Genomic DNA, 15,283 nt, shown 5'->3' on the forward strand with positions numbered 1-15,283 from the left:
ATAGAATCATAATGTAGGCAAAAACTGAAAATTCTAAAATTGATAAATACAATTAATGACATTAAGAATGCAATAGATATGTTTTAGAGGCAGATAAAAAATATCTACACAAAAGCACTGAAAGAAAGAACTATGGAAAATGCATAGCAGAATGCAAGAGACATGGGACCCAACGAAAAATCACCTGTCACAGGCGTCCTATATATAGGAGACAGAGAACAGGGTGGAAACAAAATTGGAAGAGATACTAACTGAGAGGTTTTTATTTAACTAAACTAACAATATCAAGTCACAAATTAATGAAATCCCATTTATCCTATTAAAAAGAATGAATGAAAAGAAGCCACACCTGTGTATCCTATATTTAAATCTTCTGAAAACCTGAGACAAAGAGAAAAACTACATAAATAGAAAGAAAAGAAAAAGGTACATTTTTCCCAATGAGGCTGCAGTAAGACTGACAGCTGTTAATCAGACACTACAGAAACCAGATGAATCAGATCAAACTCCTAAGTATAATTAGCAAAAACTGAAGAAGACAATAGGAGTATGTTATTAGGTATAAAGTCAGCCAAATCCAGAATGTAAAAACCAGCCAAATCCAGGATGTCAAAGGTCATGTGACCTGATTTCCTCATCCAGCGGAGAGGAGGAGGAGGAAAGGCAGGAAGAAAAGAGAAAAAGAAGAGAAGGAAGACAAAGAAGGAACTATCTTGAAATGCGTGCTAATCAAACGCAGTGTTGGAACCTTCCCTGTGTCCTGATGTCAATAAACTAAAAAAAGAAAAAAGACAGTTCTGAACCAATGGGGGAATTTTAGTTGTGATAATCCTATTTTGAATATATTTTTAAAAACCATTAATTATTAGAAACAAACCAAACTATACACACATTAGTAATATGATATTTATTATCTCCTTTCATATAATTCAGTGGAGGTGTGGCTACATGGATAAATGAGATAAGATTTACCATTTGATAATTTTTGAAGCTGGTCAATGGAGGTAGGAAATCCATTATACTGTTTATCTATATTTGTGTTTTAGAATATTTCTATAATAAAAAGGCAGATTTTAAAAAGAGAAAAACCATTATCTAAAATTATTGTTAACTACTTGAGTTAAACAAAATGAGCTTATAATTCATACCAAAAAAAAGACATTTCTGGGATTATTTTATGATACCTAGACTTAGGTATCTTTTTTTGAAAATCAAAGTAATAATCCTACATTCCAAAGTTTCAGTCCCTTTATAGAGGGTCAGGATTTTTCCCCCTTTATTTTCTCTTTATTTCCAATCTGTGCTGTAAGAAACAGTTCAGGACTTTCTTTGCGGAGGAGCAATGGAGACTGTACTTTGTACCGCCGTTTGGACAGGAGCAGGGCTTGCTGTGTGCCTACACTAGCCCTTGCTGCTACTTGCGTGAATTAGCAAAAAGGCCCCTTTCTTGAGTGGAGGCCTCACGTGTAGGTCTGGGCTCCAGCCTGTGCCCATCCCTCATTTGGGTGTCACTGTGCACTGAACAAGTTCAGCCAGCTTTTGTGGCAGCCTTGGGATTATGAAATCTTTTCTCGATTTCCCAGTTTCGCTGGCAGTGAAGCTGATTTTTTTTTTTTTCCATAGAAAATTACTGATTTATTCTTCCCTCTGCCTCCCAGGGTTTTTTCCTCCCTCCTCTCTTCACACATCGCTGGCGCCAATTGCTTTTAAGTGTGTAACCGATGACTGTCCTCTCCGTGTCGCATGCAATCCGTCACGGCCATGGGGCCATTTCTTCCCCAGATCTACAAGGAACCCAGCCCGCACTTCTTAACAATTACACTTCTTGTCTTGAGATAATCATAGATTTGCCCGCAGTGTAAGAAGTACTGTGCTGTACAGGTTTTGCGCACGCGGCCGCCTCACATCCTGTGCCGCAGAACCACGACCAGTGCACCGACCAGTGCCACGCACCTGTGCTGCCCGGGCCGCCTCGGTCTGACCCGCATCGTTTCCGTGTGCGCTTAGGTCGGGGCGGCTCGGCCACGCGCACAGGCGGGCCCGCGCCGTCGCGCGTTTGCGTGGACCCCGAGTCCCCGCTCGACTCCGCACGAGCGCGAGAGCTGACCCGTAGCGCGTGTCCTGGTGCCCAGCCGAGGCGCAGCACCCTGCACGTATGGGCTCTCTCGACGCTCAGAACGAGGAGGAAGGACGCCTCTTTGTTATCTCCGTTTTGTTTTGTTTCATCTTTTAAAGATTTACTTGTTTAAGGGAGAGCGGGAAGGGGTGGCGAGGGCGAGGGCGAACCTCAGGCAGACCCCGCCGAGCGCAGAGCCCCACACGGGTCTCCGCCGCCGGCGCCTTAAACCACCTGAGCTGAAATCCAGAGTCCGGGCTCGAGCGACGGAGCCGCCAGGCACGCCTGTCATTTCCATTGTAAAGATGGAAATACGGAGGCGCCGAGAGGTTAAGTTCCTCACGGTGCCCCACGGCCCACCGGGGCGGAGGTGGACCTCGAGCGTCCCGACCCGGGGTCTGCGGCCGCTGCGCTCCGTGTCCTGGCCGGTCACTTCCGTTCCCGGCTTCCCGACGTCCTCGGCGGACACTAGATGGGAACATCTTGGGTCAGCATCTCTGTTCAGTTTGTTTCCTAGTTCCACGACAGAAAAGCTAGTTTTTGGTGACTCCAAGTGCCGGCCCCAGCTTGGCCAGCACCCAGCCAGCCGCAGGGCCCGCCTTCCTGGGGGGGGGGGGAGGGGGCGAGGGGGGTGCGGGGGGAGGGGGGTGCGGGGAGCCCCGGCTCGTCAGCGGTCCGACCCGGCGCCAGGGGCTCGGCGGGCTCCTTGCCTTCTCTTCCCCGGGACCTCTCCGTGTTTCTCGGGTCACCACGGGTGGGTCCGGACCCGGCCACCGCACACCTGAGCCCCTGGGACGTAATAAACTTAGACACTCGGACGCTGTTCCTATAGGTCCTGTCGGAACGCAGCATGTCTGCGCGGTACGAACCGTCCGCACGTGTGCGTGTGTCCTCCGCGCCGCCTCCCGCCTCGACCCCCGTGATCCGCCTCGACCCCGCGTGATCCGCCTCGACCCCGCGTGATCCGCCTCGACCCCGCGTGATCCGCCTCGACCCCGCGTGATCCGCCTCGACCCCGCGTGATCCGCCTCGACCCGCGTGATCCGCCTCGACCCCGCGTGATCCGCCTCGACCCCGCGTGATCCGCCTCGACCCGCGTGATCCGCCTCGACCCCGCGTGATCCGCCTCGACCCCGCGTGATCCGCCTCGACCCCGCGTGATCCGCCTCGACCCCCGCGATCCGCCTCGACCCCCGCGATCCGCCTCGACCCCCGCGATCCGCCTCGACCCCGCGTGATCCGCCTCGACCCCGCGTGATCCGCCTCGACCCCCGCGATCCGCCTCGACCCCGCGTGATCCGCCTCGACCCCCGCGATCCGCCTCGACCCCCGCGATCCGCCTCGACCCCCGCGATCCGCCTCGACCCCGCGTGATCCGCCTCGACCCCGCGTGATCCGCCTCGACCCCCGCGATCCGCCTCGACCCCGCGTGATCCGCCTCGACCCCGCGTGATCCGCCTCGACCCCCCGTGATCCGCCTCGACCCCCCGTGATCCGCCTCGACCCCCGTGATCCGCCTCGACCCCCGTGACCCGCCTCGACCCGCGTGACCCGCCTCGACCCCGCGTGACCCGCCTCGACCCCGCGTGATCCGCCTCGACCCCGCGTGATCCGCCTCGACCCCGCGTGATCCGCCTCGACCCCGCGTGATCCGCCTCGACCCGCGTGATCCGCCTCGACCCCGCGTGATCCGCCTCGACCCCCGTGATCCGCCTCGACCCCCGTGATCCGCACCCTCCTCCCCGCCCCCGCAGCTCTCCACCGCCCACCGCGGCTCCTCAGCGCCCCTTCCCTCAGCGTCCTCGTGTCTCCTCGGTCTTCCCTCTCGGCGTGTGTGTGCGTGTTCGCGTCCTCACTCGTGTGTGCGTGTTCGCGTCCTCACTCGTGTGTGTACACAGCAGGAGGACTCGTCACTGAAGAAAGCGTATGCAAAAGCCCAGCGTGTAAGACGCGTTAAAAAAAACGGTTTACAGAACCCTCGTGACTCAGAGTTCTAGGCTCTGGGGAACAGAGCTTGAAAACAACCCTACTTCTCTTTACGCCGTCTCTGCGTTTATTTCCTGCTCCTTGCACCCCTCTGGATCCTCCTCTCCTCTCCACATTTCTTTTTTTTTTTTTTTTTTTTTGCTTTGATTCCTACCTTTTATTTTTACCTGAAATTTTCTCCTTCCTCCCTTCTGCATTTGCATTTCCGTTTCATGCTTAAACTCTGAAATGTTTTTAAATAAAATGAAATTACGATAAATACATTTTTATAAAAAGTTTTCTTAAGAAACCATCTCCTTCCCTCATTCCGCTTTAACCCCATATTCTTCTCACCGGTGTCTCTGGCTGCTATTGGCAGTGCCAGTGCGTCCCTTGGGGCATTTAATAATATGTTACTTTATGTTGACATTTGCCACTGCTGATAGTCCCTTTGTGCTATTGCTGAGTCTCATCCTTAATGATCTTTAATAATAGTCTTAATTCTCCTTTGTATCCCCATAGCAAGTGGCACAGCATACTGTATCTATGGCCCACCCAGTCGTTTTTGTTGAATGAGTAACTTCAGTATTTACAGCATCACAGCCTGAAATAGATATAGAAATTATATATGTTCAGTGTTCAAGGGAGACAGCATCTAAATTTGGGGTAGCTTTAGAAATAAGCAAACGATTCTTCTTGACTTCATAGTTCTCTTTAAATCAATAATCCCCACATATCTATTAAAACAGACTTTCAGTTAGAAGAATGTCTCTCTTTGATCACATGTACAGAGTTATTGCGAATGACTTCTGTTAATGGAAATTCAATAGTTGAGCCTAGGTATGCCTATAAAACTGAATCTTCAGAAGAAACAAATAGAATAATAATAATATCTAAGCCTGGCAGTGATTACACAGGCAGCCATGGGGTAGATGCAGGCTATGTTTGTGGGAGAAATAAATATATGTTGGTATAAATAAAAATCTAAAGAAAAAAGGGTGGATAAATTGCTGTTTTTCTGAAGTATGCTGCCTGTGACTTGGACCCAAACTCCTGTTCATGCTGATTCTTTGTGACAGCCTTCTTCTGTAAGAAATTTATGTAAGATGTGTATTGCATAATTACCACATACATAATTATATACTTTTTATCTTTAGATAGTATCACCATACCACATTTTTTTTTCTTTAAAGAAGATTTACATTTAGTCAAGCTCAAGAAGCCCCTGGGAGACACTAAGGAAGGGGGGACCAAGATTCAGGTGACCCTGATTCTCTGCTGTGGTTGTTGAATGAAGACGGCTGTTTTGAGTGGAAAACAATGCCATTTTCTTTGTTTCAGGGAAGATGACATAGAGGGAAATTATTTCATTAACTTTAGAACGGTTGTACTATTGTTGATCTCGAAGAACGTAGCAGAGTGGTTTGAACAATAACTAACAGTTTTTAAGTGGTACTTCAAAGGAGCCTGGGATGAGAGGGAATTCTAAGCAAAAGAGATTCAGGCAATCTTGATATATTAAATAAAGAAAGCACTTGTATCTTTTTATAATAGTTTAGGACTATAGGTTGTCCTGGACATTTAATCTTCAAGGAATCGATTTCATAAAGAGCAGAAAGGGTAGCCAACAAAAACTTACCTGTCACAGCCCTCAGTCTGGTTGGCAGGAACTAGAGCGGGACTATCTGCGAGGGCTGAGGGGGAATTTATGAAGACTCATTGTTCATCCAATAACTATAATGAAAGGTTTCGATAACGAGATTGTGCATTGATGCTCTGTAGCCTCGCCGCCCATTTGAGGTATTTTGATTCAGACATTTAGGTTTCATAGTTGAGGAGAAAGGATAATTGAAGAAATTGATGAGATCCTGCAGGACAGGAGTGTAATTTAGGATAGAGGGAATGCAACAGGTGAAATGTCTAAATAACTCAAATTGCCAAGTCACGATAAAATAATAACTCATAGGCTTACTTAGAGAGGTAATACAACAATGTGCAGCACACAGGCTCTGGAATCCAACTAGCCATTCCATGTTACAGGTGTGCAATTCCAGGCAAACGCTCAAGCTCTGGGCTCTGTTGTCCTTTGTGGAAAGTGGTAATATTATCAACTACTTCATGTAACTGATATGTGGCATGGGAGATATCTATTATTTTTGCCCAGCATCCATTGTATCCTTCTAGTCTGAAGATCCTGGAACCCTAATTTCCCTCTGGTAGCCACCCCCACTCCCCTTTCAGCCTCTGCATTCATAAGAGGAAGCCTGTGATTTAACTTGGCCGGCTGTGCTCTCCTTACCTTGGCTCTGTGAATGGGTCAGAGATGTTTGACGTGCAGTCAGAGCAAAAGTGATGCAATGAGAATTTTTCTGGGATTATTGGAAGGAAGAGTCATTTCTTTCCCACTGGACTGGAACCCAGAAGAACATAAAGCTGAAGCTGCTGAAAGTCATCTGTCCATGAAGAGCATGAGAACTAAAGTAAAATAGGAGAGCAAAGTCCAAAGAGCAGGAATATTGCTTAAGCCCCCAAACCTAGCAGTTTCTGAAACAAGCTCTCCGCCTGTACTTGTAGTTACTTGAACCAACCAATTCCTTATTTTGGGGGTGTTGGAAAGGGGTTCAGCTTAAGCAGGTTTGAGTTGAGTTTTCTGACACCTGAAACATTAAGAATGTTAACCATATGAGGTTCAAATTATATAAATTATAATATAATATATAAATTACAATAAAATTATGTATTTTATATATATTTAAATTTTATATAAATTATGATAAATTTATTTTAAATTGTATATATATTCTATCCCTCAGGAATGTAACTGACACCTCTTGTGTATTCATTATATTCTAGATACTATACTGTTAGCCTCACATAATTATTCCATTTAACCCTTAAAACCTCATCAGGCAGGGCATAGTAGGTATCTATTGGTGCATAACAAACTACACCAAACCCTACATTTGTTATTTCATAGTTTCTCTAAGTCAGGAATTTGGGAGCAGCTTCTTTGACTGGTTCTGGCTCATCATCTCTCATAAAGTCTCAGTTACGAAGTCATTTGGAATTGCAGATGTATGAAGGCCTGACTGGGGCTGGAGGACCCGTTGTCAAGATGAAAGAGTGAGTGAGTCAGCACAGACAAGAGTTTCAATATGTTTTATGACTGTGTACTGGAAGTGACACAGTGTCACTTACATAACACCCTACCAGTCACACAGGCTAGCTCTGTTCAGTGTAGTAGGGGACTACCCAAAGATGTGAGTATCAAGAGGCAGGGACCATGGGGCCGTATTGGAGACTTGCTAAACACAGAATATGTTATCTCCATTTTATAGATGAAGAAATGAAGCCTTAGAATATTTAAGTACTTTGTTTAGGGTCACATAACTATTGAATGATGAAACAAGATTTGAGACCTAGCCAGTCTTATTCCAGAACATGCTCTCTTAACCACAGTGCAGTGCTTTATAGTTAACTGTCTCCATAGAAGTTAACGATTATTAAGTATAATGTATTCAGCAACTCAGAACATGTAAAACTCATTTAATGTTTCTCTCCATCACTTTAATATGTCTTTGTTTTCAAACTAATAAGTAAGGCTTAAAGCAGCATATCCCTGCAAAAGACTTTTTAAAGCGATTTCATATATATCATGACATTTGGAACAACATCCCTGACATCTCCATTGGCCAGAGCCAGTCAGAAGCCAGCTAGTGTGGGAGCCTTGAGTGTATATCTCAGGACCAGACTTCAGGGGATGGAACCAAGAAGAGAAGGGCAAAGAAGTTCCCTTTGAACGGAGAGAAACGGAGAATTACAAGCTCAATATCCCTACACTTTAGTTAATAAATAACTTTAGTTAATAAATACACTTTAGTTAATAAATAACTCATTTGGATAGAAGCAAATTGTAAGTAAAGTGAAAAATAAACGGAGAATTACAAGCTCAATATCCCTACACTTTAGTTAATAAATAACTCATTTGGATAGAAGGAAATTGTAAGTAAAGTGAAAAATAATCCTGTGCAGAGTACATTTTTATTTTATTTTATTTATTTATTTGACACAGAGAAAGAGAGATCACAAGTATGCAGAGGGGCAGGCAGAGAGAGAGGGGGAAGCAGGCTCCCCGCAGAGCAGAGCAGAGAGCCCAATGAGGGGCTCGATCCCAGGACCCTGAGATCATGACCTGAGCCAAAGGCAGAGGCTTTAACCCTCTGAGCCACCCAGGCGCCCCCAGAGTACATTTTTATTTTTTATTTTATTTTATTTTTTAGAAGATTTTATTTATTTACTGGACAGAGATCACAAGTAGGCAGAGAGGCAGGCAGAGACAGAGGAGGAAGCAGGCTCCCTGCTGAGCAGAGAGCCTGATGTGGAGCTCGATCCCAGGACCCTGAGATCATGACCTGAGCCAAAGGCAGAGGCTTAACCAACTGAGCCACCCAGGCGCCCCCAGAGTACGTTTTTAATGAGATTTTCAAAAAAAATTAATTCACTGAAATATCTTGAATATTTAATATTTCATTCTTTTTCCTTCTTTTTCTTGCTTTAATCAGCCTGTCTTTCATCATTTTCTGTATTGATTTTTTTTAGACCAACATTATATTTAGAAGGCTTTGCCCAGTTCATAAAGTCATGTGTTTAATAAACTGTTTAAATGTCTTAGCATGGCATGTTCCACATTGCAGAATAGGTAAATGTTTTGTGATTGACAAAGAAGACAAGTTGTACCAAATCATTTTATTTAAAAGATTATTTTAGCAGAATCAGGTTGGCTAATATATTCTACCAAATTTCAGTATCAATTTTTCAGTGAGAAACTGTGTGACTCTTTTAAAAAAAAGAAAACTCCTTTAAATATTTTCCTTATTATTGTGGTTTAGCGTTTCATGTTCACTTGTCATTTGTGACTTATTTTTTGTTTTTGCTTTAACCTAAGATTCTTATTTCATGTGTGTTAAAGGTTCCCTGCTAAAAACACAAGGTTGTACTTTCATGGATATCTGTATATGACATCATACTTTCCCACCCCTGCCAAAGGGATCCTCCTTACCACTGTCCTTGAGCTAAGGTGTTCTCTTACCCATCAAGTCTGGTATTCTTTTCTTTTTTAAAGATTTATTTATTTATTTTTATTTGAGAGAGAGAGAGAGAGAGAGCGTGCGCGCACACAGCAGCAGGGAAGGGGACGCGGCAGTGGGGCAGATGGAGAGAGTCTCAAATAGACTCCCTGCTGAACATGGACCCTGACACAGAGCTCGATCCCACAACCCTGAGATCATGACCTGAGCCAAAATCAAGAGTCAGACACTTGTCCGACTGAGCCACCCAGGTGCCCCAAGTCTGGAGCATTCTTGCAGAGCATCTCTGGGATCCACCAATTCCTCTTCGTCTCCATGGCCAAAATTTCAGTTCACATTCTAATCCCCTTGGCAGCTCCTTGCTGAGCTCATTCAGTTAAGTAAGTACCCCAAATACTTATTTACTAAAAATAGTGAAAATATGGAATTGTGGGTGCTTATGTAGACACACTTGTTTTGGGTAACAAAGAAATAGCAATGTTGTATAGACGGTAAGAATCATCAGGCTGTAGTGGGGGACAGGAGGGCAGGATAGAAGTTCCGGTCCATGAGGCATACGGAGCTGCCTGTTGAAGCCACATGAACAGGTGTTTCCCCTGGTGATTACTGGAGTTGATGTTTTCCACATCATAACTTTTGTTTTTAACTGGAAGTGTCTATAATTGGTTTCATCAATATAGGAAAGTGCCTTGCTTGAAAACACAGTTAAAGTAATTCAGAGAAGTAAAATAATATTTTTGTGGTCCCGTTTTTGAGTCTGGCAACACAACTCAACATTCAGGGCCAAGCAGAACAGCATAATGAAAAAAAAAAAAAAGTAAGTTGTTGAGTTTTTTTGTTTTGTTTTTGTTTTTCCTTGTAATGTCAGAAGGGATCTCCACATATTTTCTAGAAATCTTGCAGTGTGGAATTGCTATTGTTTTTGGCTCTGTTTTAACCAGTAAACTAGTTACCCTGAATTCTAAGGCACCCTGGATAGACGTGTGGGTAGTGAAATAGACCCTCTGTTTAGTGGACTATGGTTTCTGCAGAACGAATGTAATACTCCAGGTTATTTTAGTGTCATGGCTTTAAAAGGATCACCCTGGTGCAATTAAGTCATAGTTTGGAGTGGAAAGGAGGTGGGGAAGGAGATAATTAAAACCAATGAAAACACTGCCGACGAAATTACTTTGGCTGTTCGATGGAGCAGATACAACAGATTAAAAAGTGGTGATTGGCAGTACTGTGAGCAGATTACACCATCCAAGAGGGTTTGACTTCTAGATTGATGAAGCCGTAAAAGAAAAACTGCCACCTATGCGCTTGCTTATTTTTCAAATACGAACTACTTTAAAAACTGAAGCCTAATTATGGACTATATTTCTCCTGTGAACGTTAATAAAAGTTTGACCAAACCTAAATTATGCTTTCCACAACCTTTTTAAAGTCAAATGAAAAAAAAAAAAAAAAAAACAAACCTCAACCAATTATAGTAACAGTGCTGTGTAGGAGGTTTGCAAATATATGATACATTTGGACAGCTGTTTTTTACTGGAATCCTATCAAGACCATCACTAAAATATTTTGGAATGCTTAAAATGAGGGAATGCTAAATCTGTCGCTCTGCCTCCGCCACTGGGGGCCCCGACTTTGAAAGTGTTTCTTGGTTGCGAAGGTGCTACCAGTTCTTGAAGCCAGCCACACTCCGTAACCCAGATTCCCCAGTGGTTAATACAAAATATTTACTTCACTTTTCAAAATGTTTATACTATTTGTCTGTGGAAGGTGATCATTCTGACACACTTGATCAATAAAATAGGCAGGTAGGATGTTCAAAGACTGCCCCTATAAAATGGGGTGGAGGGTTATTAAATGATACTAGCAAACGTGTAAATAACCAAGAGCTGTGAAGATACAGGAAGGAATAGAAGAGCGTGTAGAGCTGGTCTTTGACCCTGTCCTGCTCAAAAGTATCTTAGATAAAGATGAAGACAAGATAATGTCCCACCTCTTGGTCTGTGAACTCTGAGTGTCTATAATAACTCTATAACCGCCGTACATATCCGTGTGGTTAGTCTGAATGTTCCCTTTGTATTTTTGTTGTTGCTGCTAGTGTGTGTTTTATTTTGAATAGAGTTAACCTGGATTTTAGTTAAAAATCACCTTTTCCCATCCTTCCACCTCTTTTCTTCCTTCCCTTTACTTCGGGCTTTAACTAATTTTGTCAAAGCCCAGCTCGGTTCCAGAGGTCCGAAAGCACCTGAGTCTGGGGCTTCCTTCTCTTCCTTCTGATTCTCTCCTTTTCTCCCAGCATGGGATACCAGTCTGTTCAATCAGATGTTTCCAGGGAACCATGGTCAGTTTGGTGACCAACAGGAAACCCAGATTTTTCAGGAACATCAATTCCAGGTCCTTTTCACAGTGGGTCCCTGAAGTTATTTATGACAGCCCTTATTTTAAGCACAAGGCCGAGAGTATCCAATACACACAGACTCTGGCCCCAGCCAAATTTCCCTTTATCTATTACCCTCCCTGCCTCTCACTTTCAATGTCTAGGAATGTCACGCACCTGGCATTCTTCCCTTTCTGCTTTTGTTAATGTTGTCCCTTCTGCCTGGAAATAAAATGGCACAGATCAAGTGTCTCTTTCTATAGAAGCCTTCTCCCCCATCTCCAGGGGAAGCTGTGTGTTTCTCACCAACATTTCTGTTAAGACCACTGGTTCCAAATTCGGGGTGCACCAAAATAACATGAAGGGCTTGTTAGAATACAGATTCCTAAATTTCTGATTCAGTCGATCGGGGAGGGGGCCTGAGAGTTTGCATTTCTAACGGTCCCTTGGGGACTGATAACCTGGGGATGATGCTGTGAGGAACACTGTTCCAGGTGTTCATTAAACCCAGGAAATAGTAAGATGGGGTTGAGTTTCCTCAACTCAGCTGTGTCATCTTTGAAGGCAGACGACTTGCTCCTCTCTCATGTCTTTACGTGTATTTGCAATACCCGAGTACCACACCTGACAGTATGGTACTGAAAAATCAAAGCTAATAGACAGGAGTGCATCATGGTGCTGGAAATGAGCTGCACTAGCTATCAGGGAACTCGTTTTAGCTGCCACAGTCTTTCAGTTTCTTCATCTCTGATTAATGATTAAAAAACTGGTCTACCCTATCTGCTTATTTTGAGAAGATTAAATTAAATATAAGAACCTATATGTTACATATACACATGTATTTGATGTCATCCTCTCCATGGGTTTTGGCATGTGTGCGTGTGTGGTGTGTGTGTGTGTAATTATGAGTTTACTAGCTAGTACATCTTAAGTAATTAGTAAGTGGTATCTTATTAGAATTATGAATAAATTTGTTTGAAAAGTCTCTCCTGTTTATGTTATAACCATATTAACCACACAGTTTATACCAGCTGGTTTCTATAGGGGGTAGGGGAGGAAGCAGGAGGAAGAGAGACGCCATTATGTAGAAGACAAGAGGACACATAATAGGCCCCTGAAACATGATTTGCTGTGGTAACTGCGAAGTCTTTGTTTATTAAAAGTGGTTTAGGGTTAGACAATATGTTCTTGAGTTTTCAAAGCTTTGGTTTTCCTTGGAAAGGGTAAGCCTTTAAATTAAATGTGGTTGACTTAACATAAACATCTAATACTTCCTTCATCTCACATAGCTTCTCTCTTTGGCACATTGCCAAGTCAGTGGAGGGCTGCTGAAGTACACAGTTCTCAAATAATGATTAACATATAGTGTAAGGTTAGTTTTCCATCTACATATTTTACATATGTGTACACTAAAACACTGAAGGTTTCTGACTAGGAAAAAGTCTTAAATTCCAGGAAATACAGGTGAACAGCTGTCTTCCAATAGCAGTATACAGCTGACTCTGTTGTGAACAGTGTTGGACAGGAAGGCAGGTGCTTCTGTCTGTCTGGTGGTTGGGAAGCTACTGAGGCAATGCATACCACCAAACTCCTGGAAACTGGGCATACCCCTGGGAGTATCTTACTCTTATATTAAAGAGACTTAGGTACTAAGAATAGTATATTTAGGTGAGGGGCTAGGGAGGAAAGCAGAATAAACTTTTAGAAAGGGTAATTGATTTAAATTAGAACGTAACCTACTCTACTTAACTTTAGAGAACTTCATTAACTAGGGTCAGATTTAATACTGACATGAAGTTACCTGATACAGGATTAGCAGGGGCTGATTTTATTAATATTCAGATAAATTATTCTGTCCTCAACACCCTTAGAGGTCGGTGCTCAGTTACTTTTACCATCTGTGAATGAGCGAGCATACATTATTAAGCATGTGCTCTGTTTCAGGCTCTGAGACATTTATGTATTCATCACGTGACTGATTTTTATCTCAGCCACCTTAGAGATGGGCAAACAGAAGCTCTGAGTAAGAAAGATTTGCCCAAGGAAATAACTCTGAATAAGCAGGCATGGGGCCAATCCTTACTGCAAATCCAGAACTGACTGCGTTTTAGCAAAGTCCTTTTCATCAAGCATGAAAATCTCTTCCATCGATTGACATGTGTTAAATCTACATTAATTCTTTCTGTGTGTTAGCCATCCAGCTATGCTGCCGAGGTAGACCACTCACCCAAGGGTGAATTTGCCTTTTAGGAAATGAAAATGTGCCGTCCCCCCTTACATATTCAACCTGTCATGGGCAGATAAACATAAGTAGTAATGTATCTACTTGCACTTTATTTCCTTAGGAGGAATTAGTAGGACACTTGCTCAAGATTATCCAACAAATAAGTCAGAATCTACCTCATTATATTCTCTCCCCCCAAATCCAAACTTTCTTGCCCTTACATGTGAATTCCCATTACAGTTCTTTTGTACTATAAAATAAGATCAAGCATTACTATAATTTATTTGCTACTTTGGAGTTTTAAAATTACCAGGTTCCATTTTAATTGCATTGGTTTCCTTGAGAAACAAGTTTATCTGTGGCAAAATCACGCACAATTTCTGCACGGTCTTCTAATTTACCTGGAAGTGTCATAGTCACAGCACAGCGCAGATTTCACAGACACTGAAGGATATGAAACTCCCTGTCTCAATGGTCACAGCATGGATTTTTTGTGAACACTGGGACCCGTCTCAAAACACAATCAGAATACCTGCAATATACTGAAACAACCATTACGTGTGGGCAAAGAACATTTTCATGATGAATCATAATCAGAAATATTTCACACAACTCTTAAATAGCAGAAATGGTCCTACAATAACATTCTAATGGGACACATTTTTTAAAGCTTTTATTTATTTATTTAAGAGAGAGAAAGAGAGAGCACACAAGCAGGGGGGAAGGCTGCAAAGGGAGAAGTGGACTCCCCACTCACTAGGGAGCCTGACGTGGGCTTGATCCCAGGACCCTGGATGACGATCTGAGCCAAAGGCAGACACTCAATGGACTGAACCACCCAGGTGCCCCATGGGACACTTATTTTTTAATATATCTTAAGCTGTGGGACTATGCAACTGAGACTTTACAATTTTCTAATTTATAATGTTGAATATATATGCATCCTCACTCAGGATGGAACAAAACTCTCAAGTTTTCAATGGCTAGATCGTGATTGGCTTAGGAACATAAACAAAGTTCTAAGTCAAATTTTCTAACTGGTTGAAGGTATTCTTGTTATTCTAGAGAAAGGAAATGTATTGCTTAGTAAGTCTTTTATTTCATGAATATAAAATAAAATTTTCTTATTATAGATAAGAGTTTCATGGAAAAAAAAATATTTAAGTCTGTGGGCTTTAAAGTCAGACAGACTGGATTTCAATCCTAGCTCTGTTATTTCCTAGCAATGTGAACTTGGGCACATATTCAGCCTTGTGCTGACTCCTAGTCGAGGGATAGCCGTCAGGATAATGACACTTTCAAGAGTCGTGGTGAGAATTAAGTGAGATAATCCATGTATTCTTGCACACGAGAGGTCCTGACCGTATATCAGCAATTATAGCAATTACTGGGGATAAAGTACAAATTTTGATAAGATAGAAGTAAGCCCTCCATGCACATTAGAACCTAAAATTGAAATCAGGGAATGAGAATGTCATTAGTGAAAATGTAAGAATAACACATGATTTGCCACAACT

The 15,283-nt window shown here is 43.1% G+C and overlaps 1 protein-coding gene across 5 annotated transcripts; it reads right to left on the reverse strand.

Annotated features, from left to right (window-relative positions):
• Nucleotides 1–900: 900 nt before the first annotated feature.
• On the reverse strand, nucleotides 901–6,551 carry LOC308339045 (uncharacterized protein). 5 transcript variants are annotated; one of them, XM_080797408.1, is made up of 5 exons: nucleotides 6,381–6,529; nucleotides 6,054–6,165; nucleotides 5,721–5,949; nucleotides 4,257–4,325; nucleotides 901–2,584 (listed from the first exon to the last, which is right to left on the reverse strand). In XM_080797408.1, exons 4-5 carry the CDS (start codon nucleotides 4,303–4,305, stop codon nucleotides 2,238–2,240), a joined length of 396 nt encoding a protein of 131 aa, XP_080653534.1. In that variant the 5' UTR covers nucleotides 4,306–4,325; nucleotides 5,721–5,949; nucleotides 6,054–6,165; nucleotides 6,381–6,529; the 3' UTR covers nucleotides 901–2,237. The 5 variants fall into 5 exon arrangements, with proteins under 5 accessions (XP_080653534.1, XP_080653533.1, XP_080653531.1 ...); XM_080797407.1 differs by lacking the exon at nucleotides 6,054–6,165 and having other exon boundaries at nucleotides 6,381–6,551; XM_080797405.1 differs by lacking the exon at nucleotides 6,054–6,165 and having other exon boundaries at nucleotides 901–2,629; nucleotides 6,381–6,551.
• Nucleotides 6,552–15,283: the final 8,732 nt, after the last annotated feature.

The sequence above is a fragment of the Martes martes genome (assembly GCF_963455335.1).
Source record: "Martes martes genome assembly, chromosome: 2".
Taxonomy (NCBI): Eukaryota; Metazoa; Chordata; class Mammalia; order Carnivora; family Mustelidae; genus Martes; species Martes martes.

Bases quoted from the DNA above. Each gene is read 5' to 3' on its own strand.
- LOC308339045 (XM_080797405.1), bottom strand. From the start codon at position 4,305: ATGCAAATGCAGAAGGGAGGAAGGAGAAAATTTCAGGTAAAAATAAAA. The intron at 2,630-4,256 runs GTAGGAATCAAA...TCGTGGAACTAG, and splicing joins ATTTCAGGTAAAAATAAAAG to GAAACAAACTGAACAGAGAT.